We start from the raw sequence: 20,130 nt of genomic DNA, 5'->3' as shown, positions 1-20,130 counted from the left end.
TGTTGACCTATTGCCTGAAGTTAGGTAATGAATCAGTCTGCAATCAGGCTGCTGTGGTGGTTGATAGTGCCCTGCCGCAAGACATCAAGCACAGAAAACTCTACCCAGTGATTCAGTGCATGCTTATGCTAATGCATAATATGGTCTCTAGTTATTTTGTCCAGTCCAATTTAAAATGTCTGTAGTAATTAGGCTTCTAGTCACTTCCTCACAATATTGTTCCACAGTCTAATGTCACATAACCTCTAACAATTTTTCTGTGCTTAAACTGCCATCAGAGCACATAGATGAAAGAGAATTAGAGTACATGGGTGACTGCATAGGAATGTCAAGGAAGTAAAGGAAACGAAGCTGTTAGCATTGATGAACTAATGCATCCAATCAAACACCAGGAAGCTGAAGGTGTTGTCTTTCAGACAAAATGTGAAACCAAGGCACTAAGCATTAGAGGCAATTAAAGTTCTCTCAGCAGTCTTTGCACAGTATCAGTGCCAACCCCTGGTTCCTGGCCACCTTCCAAATCACATAAATAATTCTACTTTCCTAAATATTTCCCTGCCTTATAATTTAAAAAGGCAGCCATCTCTTGACTTGAAATAGTATCTTGATGCCAGGTTTAACCTCGAAGTAGGATGCTTATAAGTGAAAAGTATTCCCAGGTCCTTGTTATAGGTACAAGAAGTATTTTATTTTTCAATGACATTTTATTCACTCTTATCCTGGCATTATTTCCCTTATCACAAACCTATACTGTGCATGACTTGTAAGCTGAGATCAGTACTCACTCCCTGCTACTTGGCTGCTATGAATGAACTGTTCTCTGGAAAAGACTAACATTATACGAAATCCTGGTCTGCATCTTTATGCCAGGTCCAGTCATTGAATCATAGAATCATTGAATATCTCAAGCTGGAAGGGAGGGACCCATAAGGATCATCAAGTCCAATCCCTGCTCCTCTCAGGACTAAGAGAAACCATATGACCAATTATGCTTCAACTGTTGGATGGATCACCACCTCTAACATTAAAAAGAAAAAAAAGGCAGTTGTAGTGGATGACTCCCTTCTGAGGGGAACTGAGGGCCCCATATGTCAACTGGATCCATCCCACATGGAGATCTGCTGCCTCCCTGGGGCCCTGGTATGGGATATCAGTGAGAGACTTCCTGGGCTGATTCAGCCCTCTGATTATTACCCACTGCTGATACTCCAGGTTGGCAGTGATGAGATTGAAAAGAGGAGTATCAGAGCAATTAAAAGGGACTTTATGGGACTTGGCCAAGTGGTTGATAGGGAAGAGCACAAGGTAGTGTTCTGCTCAGTCCCTTTGGTGGCAGAGAAAAATGATGAAAGGAATAGCCCATATTATCAACAAGTGGCTCAAGGGTTGGTATCATCAGCAAACTTTCAAGTTCTTTGATCAACTTTTACAGCACCTGGCCTGCTGGAACTGAATGGGCTCCTTCTCTCTGTTAAGGGCAGAAGGATTTCAGCTCATGAACCAGCAGAACTTGTTGAGAAGGCTTTAAAATAGGTTTGAAGGGGGAAGGGGATGCAACTGGCTGTTGGAAGCAGGCCCAAAGGTGGTAAGCCTGAGTTAGGGGTGAAGTCAGTAGCCCAGCTGAGGTGCATGTATACCAATGCACGCAGCATGGGAAACAAACAAGAGAAACTGAAGCCATGGTGCAAAAACAGAGCTATGATGGAAACCTGGTGGAATGACTCACATAGCTGGAGCGCTGCACTGGATGGCTACAAGCTCTTCAGAAGAGACAGGAAAAGGAGAAGAGGTGGAGGGGTGGCCCTTTATATTACAGAGGCTTTTGATGCCATGGGTATTGAAACTGATGACGATGAGGTTGAATGCCTATGGGTAAGAATTAAGGGGAAGGCCAAAAAGGCTGACATCCTACTGGGAGTCCATTATCATCCACCCAATCAGGAAGAAGAGGTGGACAATTTATTCTATAAGCAGCTGGAGAATGTTTCAAGATCACCAGCCCTTGTTCTTGTAGGTGACTTTAACCTACCAGACATCTGCTGGGAATTTAATACAGCAGAAAAGAGGAAGAAAAGAGGCAGTCCCAAAACGAGAAGTTTTAAGAGTGTGTGGAGGACAACTTTTTGTCACAGTTGGTGAGTCAGCCCACCAGGGGAGGGACTATGTTAGACCTGTTGTTTGCAAATTGAGATAGGCTGGTGGGACATGTGGTGGTTGGAGGCCACTTGAGGAACAGTGATCATGAAATTAAAGAGTTCTTGATATTTGGTGAAATCAGGTGGAACTTTTACACTTTTAATAAAGTGTGAAAGTTATTTTAAAAGAATAAGGCTTTTACATTAGACTTCTGGAGGGCAGACTTTGGCCTTTTTAGGAGACTTATTCAGAGAGTTCCTTGGGAAGCAGTCCTCAAAAAAGAAGGATTCCAGGAAAGATGGGCGTCCTTCAAAACAGAAATCTTGAGGGCACAGGAACAGACTGTCCCTGTGTGCCGAAAGATGAGCCGATGAGGTGAATGTCCATCCTGTATGGGCAACAAGGTTTCGAAGGAACTTAGGAATAAAAAGAGGATGTATCATCTTTGGAAGGAGGGTCAGGTTTCTCAGGAAGTACTTAAGGGGGTTGCTAGGGCATGTAGGAAAAGAAATTAGGGAGGACAAAGCTCAGTATGAACTTAATTTGGCAACTTCTGTAAAGGATAATAAAAACCATTTTTACAAATATATTAATGGCAAAAAGAAGAGTAAGACCAACCTTTGTCCTCTATTGGATGTGGGAGGGAACTTAGTAACTGCAGGTGAGGAGAAGGCAGAGGTGCTTAACACCTTCTTTGCCTCACTTTTCAGTGGGAAGACAACTTGCCTTCAGAACAACTGTCCTCCTAGGCTTGTTGATGGTGTCAGGGAACAGAATGGTCCCCCCATTATCCAGGAGGAGGCAGTCAGAAAAATGCTGAGCTGCTTGGATATTCATATATCTATGGGTCCAAATGGGATCCATCCCAGGGTAATGAGAGAGCTGGCACATGAGCTTGTGAAGCTACCCTCCATAATTTACCAACAATCCTGGCTCACTGGCGAGGTTCCAGATGACTCTAAGCTGGCCAGTGTGATGCCCATTCACAAGAAGGGTGGGAAGGGGAATCCTGATAATTATAGACCAGATAGCCTGACCTCACTACTCAAAAAGGTAATGGAGCAGTTTATACTGAGGGCCATCCCACAGAACTTCCAGGACGGCCATGGTATCATACCCAGCCATCATGGGTTTAGGAGGGGCAGGTCATGTTTGACCAACCTGATCTCCTTTTATGACCAGGTGACCTGCCTTGCGGATGCGGGGAAGGCTGTGGATGTTGTCTGTTTGGACTTCAGCAAGGCCTTTGACACTGTATCCCACAGCACACTCCTGGATAAGCTGCCAGTCCATGGCTTGGAAAGGAGCATTCTTTGCTGGGTTAGGAACTGGCTGCATGGCTGGGCCCAGAGAGTGGTGGTGAACAGTGCTGCATCCAGCTGGCAGCCAGTCAGCAGTGGTGTCCCTCAGGGGTCTGTGCTGGGGACAGTTCTGTTCAACACTTTTATTGATGACACGGATGATGATATTGAGTCTTGCATTAGTAAATCTGCAGACGACACTAAGCTGGGAGCATGTGTTGATCTCTTGGAAGGTAGGAGGGTTCTGCAAAGAGACCTGGAACTGTTGGATGAATGGAGTCCAATAGGATGAAGTTTAGTAAGTCCACGTGCCAAGTCCTGCACTTTGGCCACAATAACTCCCTTCAGCACTACAGGCTGGGGACAGTGTGGCTGGACAGTGCCAAGCAGAAAGGGGCCTGGGGGTACTGGTGACAGCAGGTGAACACGAGCTGGCAGCGCGCCCTGGTGGCCAAGAAGGCAAATGGCATCCTGGTCTGCCTCAGGAATAGTGTGGCCTGCAGGAGCAAGGAGGTCGTTCTTCCCCTGTACTCAGCACTGGTGAGGCCACACCTTGAGTGCTGTGTCCAGTTCTGGGCCCCTCAGTTTAGGAAGGACGTTGAGACGCTTGAGTGCTTCCAGAGGAGGCAACGAGGCTGGTGAGGGGCTTGGAACACAGCCCCTGTGAGGAACAACTGAGGGAGCTGGGGTTGTTTACCCTGGAGAGAAGAAGACTCAGAGGTGACCTTATCACTCTACAACCTCCTGAAAGGTGGCTGTAGTCAGGTGGGAATTGGTCTCTTTCTCCAGGCAGCAACTGACAGAAGAAGAAGACACAGTCTTAAGCTGCACCAAGGGAAATATAGGCTGGATATTAGGAAAATGTTTTTAGGGAAAGAATGATAAAGTACTGGAATGGTCTGCCCAGGGAGGTGGTGGAGTCACCATCCCTTAATGTGTTTAAAAAAAACCTGGATGTGGTACCTGGTACCATGTTTAGTTGAGGTGTTAGGGCATGGGTTGGACTTGATGATCTTGAAGGTCTCTTCCAACCTAGCGATTCTGTGATCCTGTGACCAAGAGTGTTGTCAAAATGATCCTTGAACTCTGATCAGTTTGGTGCTGTGACCATTTCCCAGGGAAACCTGTTTCATTGCCTGACCACATTCTCAGTGAAGAACCTTTCCAAAATGTCCAAGCTGACCTTCCCTTGATGCTGTTCCATTCCATTACCTTGGGTCCTAACACTAGTCACCAAAGAGAGAGGATCTCCCTGTCTGCTGCCCATCGTGATGGAGTTGTTGACTGAGATGAGGTCACCCCTCAGACTTCTCCAAGCTGAACAAAGTGATCTCAGTTGCTTCTCTTTAAGTCTTGCCCTCAAGACATTTCATTACCTTGGTCACTCCCCTCTGAACACACTCTAACGGTCTGATGTCCATCTTATATTGGACCCAAAACTGCCACAGTACTCAAGATGGGGCCTCAGTTGAGTCTAGGTACCAAATATTTCAGAACATAGTGAAGCCCTTACCTACCCCTCTTCTAAAGTATTCCTTCAGGGTGGCTATCAATCTGTGTGCTACCATCCTAAGCAGGGTTTTGGATTTATTTTTCATTGGTTGCTTTGTTTTAATGCCACGTGTTTGGTTATATTTTTATGGATTCTCAGTCAGGAGAGGAAACCTAACTTTCTTCCCTGTATTTCTTATAGACACATCTTTGTTGCCATTGATGGTGCTGCTATTGATATGTTCCATTTAATACTGCTCAGTTTCTGCCTTGGGGTTGAACAGCATTTCTTCCCCATCAACACTTCAATTTCTAACTGACACTTGACATTCATGATCAAAGAAAATAAAGGCATTCAATGTGAACATGTATACATGATTTTACTAAGTTTATGATATTACTGAGACAAGAAATTTCACTCAACTTCTTTTGGAATGTCACATATTGTCCTTAGTTTGGAGCTGAAAGCAAAGTAACTGGAATGAAACTTGCTGTGCATTTCCAAATGAAAAGTTACCTGCAAGGTGGAAATTGCCAGACTGTGTCTGTACCATGCATAGGAAAGGGAAGCTCAAGAGTAACAGAAACAATTTTACTTCCATATCAGTAACTAGGAAAACCTACAGTTCTAATGGAACTGTCTAGAGGTACTTTAAAGAAAATAAAACCTTGTACATGCTCTGGTGCCTCTATAGGTACAGATGCATTTGTGACTGTATATGTGGGAGTTAGGATGAGGAAAGGAAGACAAGAATTATTTTTTCTTCAAGCCATGTTCAAAAATAGGTTTGATATACATACTAGTTTTCCTTTTGGTTTTACTTATTTTTTAAAGAGATATTTCTTAAATGCAACAAAGTAAAATGTATAATTACAGTGAAGGAAGATTTGAAATATCCACGATAAAATCATGCTATAATAACATAATCATTACAATAACAAACATAAAAAATATTCTAAATGTAAAAGCAGAAAAATCTCATTTCTTAAAATAATTATGGTTCTTTTTTCTTCTTTCTTTTGCTCCCTGCAATATGTCTAAGATTCTTTAAAATGATGAAACTCTGAAGCTCTCCATTTATTAAGCAGTTTTGTTTGAAATGCACGACCTAGGATTCTATTAATGATCACTTCTGACCCCTACACCTCCCTGTGGAGTCCCAAAGATAATAAAAAGAGCAGGGAATTATTGATTGAAACTAATGTGGCTTCCTTGTAGATCCTGAGTGTCTGTGTTAAACAAAATCAATCAGTGCCAGCTGAAAAGCATTTTAATCATAATGTATGAACAACTTATATACACAAACATCCTGTAGAAACCAACACAGCTACAATGTTTTCAAAAGAAATTAAATATTACTAAAACTTTAAGATGTAGGAAAAAGCCAACCAAACAAAAAACCCGATCAAACCACACTTCGATTTGTAACAAAAGTTGCCTGAACACTTTGAATTCAGTTACCTGAGCTACAACTGTCCAAATTTAAGATTTTTGGATATTGGGATTGATCTCCTGGCATTTCTCGTAGCACTTAGTGGACATAAAAGTAACCAGTACTCAAATCCAGACCATAAGAACTTCCTAATCCCAGAATTTAGGTAAACAAATTAATGATTGCCTTCCTAATTTTCTCAGGCAAATAAACTAATTCTCTCATGCCACTTTTCCTCTCATCAACTGTTTCTATTTCCTGAACAAAACTGCAGTTTATATTTTTACCTATGAATATATATTGGACATAAGTATTGGAATTATTGAACATTTGAAAGTCCTTTGCACACTTCTCAGGATACTGTCCTTGCATTCGAAGAAAGGCTTCGGCATAAAAAAAATCTTATTTTCAGATTTATACAATGCTTGTGAAAAAATGCAAATCATGGGTGCATCTATACACAAACTTTTATCAAAGACTTTTCATCACTTGCATTAAAACAAATTTAAATTAGCAAAGACACTGTACAAAACCAAAGAATAATTGCTCTCTTCCAATCTCTCACTGGTTCCAGCTTAAAAACTGATGAAGCTTAACTGACACACAGGGAAATTACACTGGTGATAAACCAGATGCTATGTTGAAATAAAATATCTTATCAAACTAATGCAACTGAGATCATTGCAATGGAATTTGATCTCAAAAATGGGACTAGGGAACACCAGTTGCAAATAAAAATAATATAATGAAAAGTGCAGGCAAACTGCTGCCATAATATCAAAAACCCTACATTCGTGAATAAAAATTACATCGTAACCAAGCATACCAAATATACATCATGACTCTGTGGGTGTGGAAATGAAGCAATCAACACTAAATCAAGCTTTAAATCAGGGTGAATATCGATGCCTTTTTTTCAGAATACATTAGCAATCTGCCATAGTAAAAGACTGCTAGAAAAAAATACAAATTAAATCAACCATCTCCATCACATGGAAATATTTCAAGAAAATCTCTGTTCCTCATGTACTGCTCAGACCAAGTTCTAAATATTGTATTTCAATTTCTAAGAATTCCAGTTTTATTTATCTGACATTCACTGTGTTTCCTTTCTTAGGAAAAGACCATCGGTGATGCAGAAGTGGAAAGCAGAGTGGATTTTGATAATCAACTCAGGAGTTACTCTAAGAGCTATGTTGACAAGCTCAATCTCACCCAATGTTTGTAAGGTTTAAGAGCCTTTAAATTACCTACTCTTTTTGCTGTGAGAATTGACACTTGCATTTCAAAGGTCTAGAAATACACTACACAACCAAATATAATCTAAGGTACCTCTCTTCATTGAACATTGTACAAATGGTAGCCAGGTACAACACAATGTGTTTTAAGGTTGCAAATATTACCAGCTTTGATGCTGAATTCTTAAACCACTCTCTTGCCAGAAGATGCAACAAAATTGTTAGCTAATATTTTCTCACTTTTGGGTTAGCCGGTCACATTTACTATGCCTGCTTCCTTCACATATGACTTTGCATTAAAGTTCTAAGGTCTACCTTCACTTTAGAAATAATCTCTTTAAAATCAAGACTATATAAAGAAAAAAATGAAAAGAGCCAAATTTTTGTTTTTTTTATCTTTTTGATGAAATGAAAAAAATGAAATTTCAAATAGCAGTTGTATACTTAGCATCAACTATAATATAAATGAAGAAAAATTTGCCAAAGTACATTCTACGTCATATTTAAGAAAGCTCAGAGAAGGATTTATTTGTTCATTTGAAAAATGAGATTCTTTATTGCAAAAAAAATACAACCAGGCAACCAGGTTTGGTTGCTACATTCCTAAACCAGCAGTGTTCAACGTAATATTGGAGACAAAAACAGCTTTCTCCTACATAATTTTATGTAGTATTCATGTCATGTTCAGAATAAAGCATTAAATACTTGTGTTTCAAAAAATTTATTCTAGAAATTGTGTATAAAAATATGGAAGAATTCAGTGTTCACTCTTTAAACTATGAACCTGGTAAATTTACAGACGAATACTTGTCAGACAGTGGCCAATTTATCTGCCAGGTTTTCTTGCAAGCAAGTAAGAGACAAGATAAAGTGCTTGTTTATTCTTTCTCATATAATTGTGTCAATGGTATGTAAAACAATTTTTTTAACTTCATTTATGACAAAAACCTACAAATCAAAGGTTTGACTTTTGCCTTCATTTTAGTCTGGAAACTTGATATACATCTCTAGGTATCACTAACCTTTTTGAGCTCTGATTACAAAACATCCCAACAGGGCTCAGGAAAATAAAGTAGCATGTACTATATATCTTGTAGTTATTATTAGCAAAGGGCTCAACATCCTAATTATAAACATTTCACAAAATAATGAAGAACCATGTGACATATTAATATATTAATATGTCACAGAATCAAAGAATACCAGGTTGAAAGGGAACCTCAAGGATCATCAACCTTTTTAGGCAAAAACGCCAGTCAAGATGAAATGGTCCAGCACCCTCTCCAACTGAACTATAAGTGTACAGTACTGGGTAATCCACCAGTTACCTGGGGAGTTTCAAAGGCTGATTTTTCTCATTTTGAAAAATTATCATTTTGTGTCTAATTGAAATATCCCCAGGAGAAACTTGTACCCATTATCCCTCATCTTTTCCATGTGACTCCTTGTCAGTCTTAAAAAAAATTTAAAAAAAAAAAAAAAGGTATTTAGACACAAATGTTAAAGGGAAGTTTTATTTTCCAACTGATGAAGTTCCCACCTATTTTTCAAACATGAAGTATTACATAAAGAACCTTATCTGACTACATGATATCTAACCATGGATGCTGTCATTCAGTTCTCCATTTTCATAAAATGATGATCAAGCACGTTGAAAGCACAAGTAGAATTTGAAAGAGATTTTCTTCGTGAGTTTTTCCCAAGAAATAAGTAAAGAAAAAAAAATATTTTCAAGTACCAGACTGACTCAAAGCCTCCATATTTTGAAAACAACCTAATGTAATAATTGAAGCACGAGGTGCAGTCATGTCTTAGTGACATGTATATTCCAGTTAAGTTTCATCTTAAGACACTCACAGGTGTTATCAAAGCAAGGTAGACAAACAGTGTGTAACAGAGTGATCCATCAGATTTATCTTAGGCAGTTATGGTGAGATAAATTACTCTGAGAAGGTGCCTTTTGCTCCTTATTGGGTATAAAGAAAAACTGGCAGCTACCTTTGGATACCTGAGTTACAGCAAATCAGTCTAACCATAGGCCAGAACTGACTGAGGAGAAACTATGCTTTGTTCCCATCAGCTGGTGCAGAACTGCTTTTTTTTTCTTGCTCAGAACTTTGTTGTTTTAAAAATAGGAAACATATGTTGAATATTTTACCTGGTAGTAAGCATTTTTCCTAAAGTTGCAACTATAAATGACACAATAAAATAATTTTCTCTTAAGCAATTGCATCTTATGCTCTTACAATAAAACATGAAAGGAGAACTACTGGATATAGTATTTTATTATAAAAGAGACAGATAAGGAACTATCTTACAGAGTACTAAAAGCAGTGAAAGAAAAATGCAAAAATAGAATGTGCATGATGTTCTATATTTAGCCTTGTGGGTTGGCTCTGAATTCTCCTTTTGAGCTGCCTTTTTTGATAATCACTGGTATGACCAAATTCTGAGGCTACAGTAGCATATTCTCCACCATTTTTTTATCTGAAGACTCAAAGCAGCCAGTATTCAAAGCCAATCCATGAATTTATTATAGTTTAACACATAAGCATGTTTTTCGTTGTTTTTTTTTTTTTTTAACTTTTGCTAGTGGAGACTAGAACAAAACATATAATTTTACAACACTATTTTCAACATGTCTCCAATTTAATTTCAAATATTAATGCTTGCTAAAAGCTCTGCAAAGCAGACCTCTCCTGAAGACTCTCCTACTGTTAATGTAACAGTGAATTTCAGTTGTCTTTAAAAATTCTTTCAAAGTGAAACATTTTCATACTTCCCTGTATGTGAGCAGTTTTCCAGCTACATAGATGCTATCAGTGCATCTGCAGTGAATCATTCAGAATACCATTTTAAAGAGAGAAAAAATACTGGACATGTGATGCACATTCAGATACTGTATTCCAATTACAGCATCAGTGCTTTCTTCAACAGCATTAAATATCACACAGGAGCAGTCACATTAGCCTCCCAGTGGCATAAGACCTTCGAGGCTATCTTGCTGCCTTTTTTAAATGTTTTAAGGAATAAAAAGGAGGGGAAAAAAGAATTCCATTTCACTGTTTATTCTGTAATCATGTGCAGAATATAACAGTGCCATGCCTTTAAAATTTGACTGCATATCAAGTTGAAACAAATGTGATATTTCCAATTAAAAAAAAATGTAATTGAAATACCTATACTATTAGTCAGTATTATCCTTTGGGTGAATTGCAATGCTATTTCCATTGTGAGTTGGTACAACATGAAAATTTCCTCTATAGAGTTTATTATTTTTTTTTAATGAGACACCACTCTTGCATTGGCAGAATAGATTGAATACATTTTTGCTTCTTACCATCAACACATGCTGGCCTTGCTCTTGTTGTGCCGGCGATCTGTCCTTTTTTACATGCACAGCGAGCTGTTTGTCGGGCTATAGTCCTTCGGGGCTGGCTGCTATCTCTGTCCAAAGTAACAATCTCACATGTACCTGCAGCCAGGTGACCTGGAAAAAACCAGCAACAGGTACCAGAGTCACTGAATGCACTTCAGGCAATCTATTACAGCCAAATAGAGCCATGGCCCTAAGTCACAGCAGACACTCCACAACAAATGGGCAGCCAGCTGACGGATATAATAAAACTGATATGACATACAATTATTCTTTGTGGTGGACATATGAAAACCCTGCAAACTGGTTCTGTCAGAAAATGATTATTGCTCCGTAAAAGTCAGAGAGTTGAGGTTACACAGGTTACTTTTACTTATGTTGGCTAAAAAAAAGAACTAACTTTTATGGCAATGAAATTTAAATGGTTTGGTCTTTACATACTTTCAGAAAAGAAATTATAAAGTATATGGCAGATAAAAAGTTCCCCAAATTTCCATGAATAGAATGAAGTCTTAACTGCTGTGTGTGTTGCTTTTGAAGGAAAATCCTTTCAATGACCACGTTAGTCAAACTCTCAATTCTTTTGGCTCTTGTTTCATCTCAACTGAAAGGTAATTAATTCTCTTCCTGACTTATTTTTGATGTTGCTGCTATTTTCTTTATTTTTTTCTTTTTCTAAATTTACTATGTAACTGTCAAATGGCTTAAATGACATCACACCCTTAGCTCAGTAATTACTTACTTTTTATTGACTTCTCCAATATAGGTACTTTTCCTAAATACTAAAGAAATAGTCCACACACCAATTAATTCTGAATTCGAACTATGCTATGGGAAGCAAACCAAAAAGCTCAAAAAACCTATTTTATGAAGAACATTAGTTTGAAGTTAACGCTATACTTTTAAAGCAATGCACTTCCTCTGGTACAACCATTAGTAGGCTAGTAGTACACCAAAATACAACCTCTTACAGTCAGGAAAGATATATTATTGAATTTCAATGTGTAGAAAGACTGAAAAAAATTCCCACCCAACTACCACTTTGCATTACATATAATTTCTGGGATTTATAGTGCAGTAGTAAAAATGTGCAACACTATCTGCAAATCACAAACTTTCTATGTTTTAGTTTTTATGGGGAAAAAAAGGAAAAATTCAATACTGTTTTTGGAAAAAATGCAGTTTAAATAATATTCACAGTAAATTGCTTTTTTGCTCTTGAAATAAGGAGAGAAAAAAGCAAAAATTCGATAATGTCAAAACTAAAAGAATAAAGTGAAACCAACCTGAAATATATACGAATGGCCGTTAAGTCAAAAGACGCATTTTTTTTCTATGCACTTTTAATTTTTTTCATTCAGAATACAAGTTTACCCAGTCTATTCTTCTCAGAAGCAGTTAAGCTTGTTGTATGGGACAGCAAAATATCGTAGACTGTCACCAGCATTGTGTCTCATTCACTGCTAAAGCACCTAAATTTTATGTTTCTATTACTCTTACACTGCAGTGAAGTACAAAATGGCAAAAATGAGACGGGTGTGGAACAGGGTACTACAAATTCATGCAAATAAATGACGTGTAAGTAATATACATAAGGCACATATAAACACATATATTTACAATAGTGAACATTATCACCACTGTGTTTCCTGGCTTCTGGCAACTGGACTCATGAGCTATGGTCAGTCCTGTGTTTCTACTCTTTTCCACCCAGTCTGTTAATAAAACATCTTAGGATAAACATACTGTTTAGAGAACTTTTACTCTATTATATGCTGCTTTTTTCTTTGTCCATTCAAATTACTGGATTAGAATGTAAAGGTTTAGCAAGAAAGATAGTGGCACATAATTTTCTAGAAAAAGACATGGGAGATCCAGCTACACTCAAACATGTTGAACTGAAAAAAAGAAAAATATTCTTTTTTTTTACCCTGGCACTAATATATTTCATTCTGGGTTGTAGGAGATGTATTGTTCCTAAGGAATATAGCTGTCTTGGTAGAACATGTGAAAAAGAGATAATCAGAGGTGTATTTAGATCCTGATGCCTTAGGCATCAGTGGAAAAAAAGTAGAAGCCTAAGTATGACATATGTAAGTGTATCAGCTTCCATACTCTTCACTATCCATGAGTCTTTATACTATTATTTCTTTCACTAAAAGCTAGGATAAATCATACAATCTAGGTGAATAATTGTACAAATTCCCATTTCAGAGGAAAGGAACCAGACTTACAAAACAGTGAAGGTAAATAATCACTGTATTCAGACAATAAAAACAATGAAGCTCTATGTCAAGATAATTTGTGAAGGCAATGAGCTTTCCAGAGACTGCAAGCAATGATTGTCAATAAGAACACCTAATGGTATTTTCTGCCTTTGGAGCTGTACAATTTTAGTTCAGCTTTGGTTTTCAGAAATGATAATTTCTTTCAGGCATAGTGACCTTATTTTCTTTATGAACTTTGAAAACTAGGATATCTACACAAGAGTAATTGCTATACACAGATATATTGTCTGTTTTTTTCCATTTTTCTATAGAGAAAATTGTAAGTTATTGTAGGGCTACAGGAGTTCTTACATATATGACATAAATATTTTCTCCTGATTGTGTCACAGGCTGCAAAGATTGCAAGCATACTGAGCACTGCAGCACACAGTACATGCACTGTTACTTGGCCTTAGATGGCTGTAAAGCGTGAAAGGTATTAGTTAAGGTTATGGAACGGGCATCTCCAGAGAGAGTCATCCTGGTGTAAAACATCTCCTCTCTGTCTTTCATTAGGTAGAGGGCAAGTCTACAGGAGTACCTCACTTAGATGACGTGTGCTACTTTGGCTTTTTAAGAATTTAATCTAGAAACATAAGGTACAAAGTAATGGAACTAAATGAATAAGCTTCTTGCAAGTACTGAATTTGAATTTTTGAATTGCAAAAATTAGGATACCTTTCATTTTCAGGGAAGTTAACACAGTGACCTCTTTTAGAGATGGTAATGAAAATAGGCTGTTCATCAGTGAGCCTCTGAACATGCTCCACTTCACTCCTGAAGCCAGAGAAGAAATCTCAAGGCAGGAATGGGTGGAGTTTCACTGGAGCTTTTCTGGTTGAGAGACGAGGACTCACAGTCCATAAACAGCCATAAAGGCTCCACACTTGCATTATATTTTCTTCATGTACTTGCAACACACAAAGCAACTCACCATCCTCCTAAACAACCTCCTCAAAATCCTAAACAAAATAATCTTGGTGGAAAAAAAAAAAAGACAAGCATCATAAAAGAATAGAGCAATTCCAGCCTTGTCTAAAAGATTTTTTTTCAAGAAAGTTCTGGGGTTTACTATTTTATGAACCAAGCATGAAGATTATTTCAGAAGTACCATAAAACTGGAGTTTTCAAGTGAATTAGTAGATATTTCTTTGCTGTTGCTACTGGGTTTTATATATATATATATGTAAATATTTTCAACATGTGTTTTATAATTCTAATCCTGTAATTAAGACGTCACTGGAAATTTATTTGATTTTTTGTTGTCACCATTGATTACTAAACAGAGAAAATTTTCAGTTCTTTAATGCTCTTTTATAGTGTAGCACTGCATCCTTAAAATGCCAGTTGATCTCTCCCCACTCTCTCTCATCAGAAACACAAATGCTTCTATATGGAGTTGCTTCAGAAAAAGGGAAAAACACATGACTCTAAATTAAAAATGCAAGCCAAAGTAAACAAAAATTTTTAAAAAAACCTGCACAACTGCTAAAACTTTAAATAAAACAGGACTACACTTTTGGATTGTATCTTGAAATTGTTTACAGTAATTGCTGCATACAGTAATTCTTTTGGGTTTTTTTCTAAATGAAGTCCATTTGTGATCAGTCCTCAAACTGCTCTTTGTGAGACTTTCATGGAAGTGTGTAGGAATCATGAGTATAGGTACATATATTTAGCAAATGTATGGGGAATATTTCTAGGTAAAAAGAGCATGTTTTTTCAAGATCTTTAGTTCTTGCATTCTGCAAACAAAATAATTTCTTATTGAAAAGCTTAAAAGCAAATGGCATTTTTCATGTTTATTACTAAGACTATTCTGTCAACTATATGTCATTGTCGAAAGAACAAAGACTTTGAAAGATCCATATTTTCTGCAGTAGCTAAAAACGTTAAATAGTAGATATATTTGTATAACATGGAGGGTACTTGGAATTACATTTTAATTTTATGTGGCTAAAAATGTTTCTATTCTCCAATAGGAAATAAAAATCTAAATAATCCACATAAACTGCAGCAATCAAGTTACAGATTTTTTTTTAAAATATGCTTATTGCAAAACTGAAGGCTTTATCTAAAATTCTTTTAGAGAAATAAAATCAAATTATGAACTAATGGAATCTGTGGGTACAATGAAAGTAAGTCTTGATCTAAATATACAGATTTTTTCCAGGGGTATAGATTTCATGCTCATCCAGAAAACCTACTTGTGATTTGTACATGCAGGCTTATATTATAGTTTCAGTGAACAATTTTTCCATGCATCACCAATTTGATGCCTAGCAACACAAGCTCTTTTAGTTCAAAATGCATTAAGTTAGATGGTATTAAAATTCTTGGCTAGATTCAGATATGCTTTTGTCAGTGAACACAATGCAGGAGTTGTTTCAAAATCAGATCATAGGAATACATACAGTAGTTTTCTGTTGCAATATTGAAGTCTTTCTGACAACAGAGCCATGTTAACTCCTGAGCAGAGCTCAGGATCAACAATTACTACTGAAATAAGGGGGAATGGAAGTACTTAGTGTCACTCATTATCTGTAGTTTGACATTAACCTGAATAACAAATATTTTTAAAAAAATCAATTTAAAATATAAAAAGCATATTTTAAGCAGAACTCATTTTTTGTTTGTCATGTGACCTTCCTCAAAGAAAACATCCCAGAAGAAGATCTCTTACACTGAACATGATCCAATTCCAGACAGTCCAATTACCTTTTCTTTTTAAAATTTAGTTCATAAAGATTATGGCAAGGAATTTGTTTGCCTCAAAGAACCACACTCATGTTTAAGCTGCAATAGTAAAATTTGTGGAAATCCGACTAGCATTAAATAAGAAAGAACAGCTTCCACAAAGCTTTTGAAAACAAAAAAGTATTTAAAATAAACTAACAGAGCAGAATTGGCTCAGCCAGTATGGGAAAAAGTTTTTCAAATTAATCAGCACAATTTGAGAATAACTATCAAATAAGAACATCATTTCAATTGTTAACTTATGTGATACAAAGGCATTTCAATTTTTCAATAGAATTTGTTCAAGGAAATACACTATTTCACTTTCCTCTTTTCAAAGTCAATGACAATAAAAGCATTTGTTTCCAAGATGTGTCATATATAATTTTGGACTTTACATCATTTTATTGAAACAAATGTTGTGTCTGTTTAAGTAACAAGACTACACAAAACGATTCTTTGTGCTAGTAGAGTTAGACAACCTGTTTAAACAACTCTTTACTAGTTTTCCTTGAGGGTATGATTATGTTGTCAGTAAAGGACAGGACCGATGTTATTGAAACAGAAATTAACTAATTTGGATAATCCTAATCTATTGGTGTAAACCCCAGGTGCCCAGGAGAGTAAAAATCTGTACACTTATTTTCAGAAATTTCCTTATATTTACTTCATTACAGGTTCAGAGCTATATTTGATGAGAGTGAAGGTTGCAATGTGACCTTTGTAGTTTCTCAATCTTAAAAGGAGTGATTTTGAGTTTTAGTGGTATTAGAGAAGAGTACATGCCTTAAAAGGTGTGGCTTGAGTGCCCATTTTATGAAGAAAAAAATCACTGCAGAACTTAATTAGGTAAAATTTATGAATAATGAGAAAAATATGATTAATGTCTTCTGCTTTAAATACTTAGTTCAAATATTTTTCAGAGTTCAACTGCAATGAAACAATATATTATGTCCCCCTAGTAATTACTAATCTTACTGCAATTTTCAAATTACCACTTAGCCATCTCAAGCACATAAACAGCACAGACATTAGGAGGTAGGAAAATAGTTTTCAGCTCTTCCATTCTGAAATAAGCAGTAAATTTTAATTAATACAGATCCTAGTCTTCTAAGTAGTTGCACAGGAGAGAAAATCAAGTCTGCAGAGATTCAAGATACATTCAGGGCCTATTTTGAGATTTCATTTTTTCCCAGATAAGAGAATACCCTAACTTATTGCACATGATACTGCTATTGCATGTAATTGCTTAATGTTTTGTTGCATAATTAAGAATAATTTCCCCTATATTTGACTATTAAAAACACACACCAAAAAAAAAAAAAGAAAAAGAAAAAGAAATGTAAAACCAAACTGCAGAAAGATTTTAGATTCCAAAGGGAATTTTCAATCAGAATTGGTACACAAGGGAATTCGAGACCAGCAAAAGCTCAAAAAGTCAAGGATGTATGAATAAATGTGGAAACAAGTCATTCATACATAGGAACTGAGTTCTAGCTAATTTTTCCTTCTTTATTACTTTAAAACATAACTCATACTGTGTATGTAGAAATGACAAGGTGTTTGGGTTCTTCTTCTTTAAGTAATTTCTTTCTCTGTGTAAGTCAGTGTGAACTGCAAATCTCAGCTCCACAGTGCTGCTCCAAGGAGGACCTGCAGCTCCAAAGGGTTAGTTAATTGCTTCTGGAGGCCTCACTTGGTTACAGAAAGGAAATAACTGCAGGAATTCAGGAATGAAGGAAGCTTTTCTTATTTGCATAGGTCAGGAAGTGGCTGTTATTCTATTACCTTCCTGAAGATTATAAAAGATGTTATAAAAAAAGAAGGATGAAAAAAAAAAAAGAAAAAGAAAACTAAAATGAAAAATTATAAAATAAAAGAAAAAGTTAGAAAAATTTCCTTCTATGTCTTTACCAGTCTCTACATGTAAAATGAACCTAGTCTGTTTATAAAACCAACAGAATAGCCATAGGGGAAAAAGTGTTATTGGAGGGATGCTGATATTTCTCTTGAGAAAGACAGGAATAAAAAGCACAGGTTTGTCTAAAAAGCTACTGACATTTGTTGGAGCCAGAAGCTGTATGTCGGGAAGGAACAAGTCTGTTGTGTTAGCAAAATATGTCACTGCAGGGAGCATGAAATCAGTTTGAAAAAACATGCAGATAAAGTCATATATCAGAAGTAGATATAACATAGCTGCTCAGGTAAACAGTGTTTTTAACTTCTCAGGCTTTCCTTTGTACTATCAAACCATTATCCCAGGATTACCTGATTGTTATTCTAGAAGGACTTGAAAACTACTTACAAATGAACAGCCTTTAAAAACTCATCATACATGCAGCCATCCAGCTTGTATCCAGATATGCACTGCAAAACTCTCGGTTTTGGGTAAAATTTGATCCAGTAAGGGTCACGCAGCAGAGAACTAACATACTGAAATTTTGTTTTATTGAATCCTGTTGATATCTCTCAGTCCTTAAACTGCAGAAACAATAACTCCAAAGTCTAACTACCATCCGCCAGGAATATCCTATGCAAAAAGAACTGTGTCATTATTCCGTGCCTGTAACAGGTTTCAAAACCTGAAGGCCAAAGCAGGCAGCTGAAGACAACAACTACCTAATACTATCCAGCCTTGTTAACGTGCCATATGCTAACTCATACCTATGTATGTATAGAAAAATTCAAATTATGAAAATTTTCTGTAATTTTTGTAGGACAAATATGATCAAACTAAATAACTTACTGTTCTGTGAGTAGGTCTAGATGATTTCTTAAAAATAAGGCTGTTTATTTACACTACAGCCTGTAACAGTATTCTTTCTTTTTTGCAAAAGACTATAACAAAAAAAACCTAAAACATTTTCTTTCTAGTAGTGGCACTGTAATGCAGTTGGGTTTTTTTTGTAATCTAGATGGCAGGCTTACCCTGAAGTCACTAGATAGCAGACAAAATGTTCTAGTAGCTAGGGCAATTATTTTGCCATCTTTTTTGTTTACAGAAAAGGTCCATAAACATTTTCCATTGGAAAAAAAGTCTCTCAAGACCTGATTATGCTGCACTTGCTGTGAATATATAGGTACAACAGCTCACACATAACCACAGGGAAATATAAACTTATCTCAGTAACGCAACAAAAGTAAACACTGGAGGGAAAAAAAGAAAATAAAAAAAAAAAGAAGATCTGAAGTAGAACAGTATCCATATCAAAGAAGGAAACAAATTTCAACAATTTTGAATGTCTTACTATATCTGAGAAGAAATAGTCCCACTGAAAAATATATGACACTAATTAGAATTATTATGGATGAATCAGTCTCATGCTGAGAATCTTGAGCAGACAAAGGACCCTCAAGCCCAAAACCCCAACAGGCAGAATTTGCATCTCCTGTAGTGAGTCTGCAGTGATCATTAAGGAAGTTTACGGTGCATGTGTTCAACTAATCTGGATGCTAGCATCAGCGCTCAAATCAAGCACATCATCAGGACCAGAACAGAACAGTTAGTACCTGCTGTGTCTGCTGTTTCCTCTTGCCTTGCTCTCCCTTTCATCACTGATCCCACAAGAGCAGTTCCTCCACATTTACAGCAAGGTGCAAGGAAAGCCCTCATTCAGGTGCTGTGCTGAACACATGGCTACACTCAGCACACAAGCCCCACCACTGCAGGTACAGCACCAAGGTAAGAGTTAAAAAGACAGATATAATACGCAAAAGAAATATATCCTTTCTGTTAGACTAATACCAAACTCCAGAACCAATCAGAAGATGTGAAACTTGACAAGCTCCTTAACTGATTGATTTGAGTGATGGCTTTCATTTTAAAGTTTTGTCTGGGAACAGGGTTTTACGCAAGTGTGACAGAGAAGCATGAGTATGCTGGCTATTATTCTCAGATGTTCTGCAGACTTGGGGGAGTGATTTTCTATCTGGGCCAGCTTCATTGCTGCATTTTCCATTTTTATCTGTTTTGCTCAAAATGACTTATGAAACAGGTGCATGCTGAAATGAAAAGTTTTCATGGATAAAATCCATGATTTTTATATCCTTATTTCTAGTCCTCCAAGAAGATAACCATTTATGGGATAAGATTCTCTTCTGCACAACTCAGAGGAGGGTGTCAGAAAAAGAGTTTTTAAGTTGCTCATGTAT

At 36.8% G+C, this 20,130-nt stretch overlaps 1 protein-coding gene across 3 annotated transcripts in view; it reads right to left on the bottom strand.

The window, feature by feature from the left end:
- TAFA5 (TAFA chemokine like family member 5) overlaps positions 1–20,130 on the bottom strand; it is a 481,932-nt gene that overhangs the window by 241,420 nt on the left and 220,382 nt on the right. For all 3 annotated transcript variants that reach the window (XR_010720751.1, XM_066182939.1, XM_066182938.1), the window contains exon 2: positions 10,940–11,089. Coding sequence is in view for 2 of the 3 variants with exons in the window: in XM_066182939.1 (XP_066039036.1) it covers positions 10,940–11,089 (150 nt within the window). In the remaining variant the exon portion in view is untranslated. The remainder of the gene's footprint in view (positions 1–10,939; positions 11,090–20,130) is intronic.

Source organism: Chamaea fasciata, unplaced genomic scaffold (assembly GCF_029207755.1).
Source record: "Chamaea fasciata isolate MVZ Bird 193981 ecotype frontalis unplaced genomic scaffold, bChaFas1.0.hap1 SCAF_5, whole genome shotgun sequence".
Taxonomy (NCBI): domain Eukaryota; kingdom Metazoa; phylum Chordata; class Aves; order Passeriformes; family Sylviidae; genus Chamaea; species Chamaea fasciata.
Note: the sequence above shows the minus strand (reverse complement) of the source record. Positions and strands in the feature narration are given on the sequence as shown.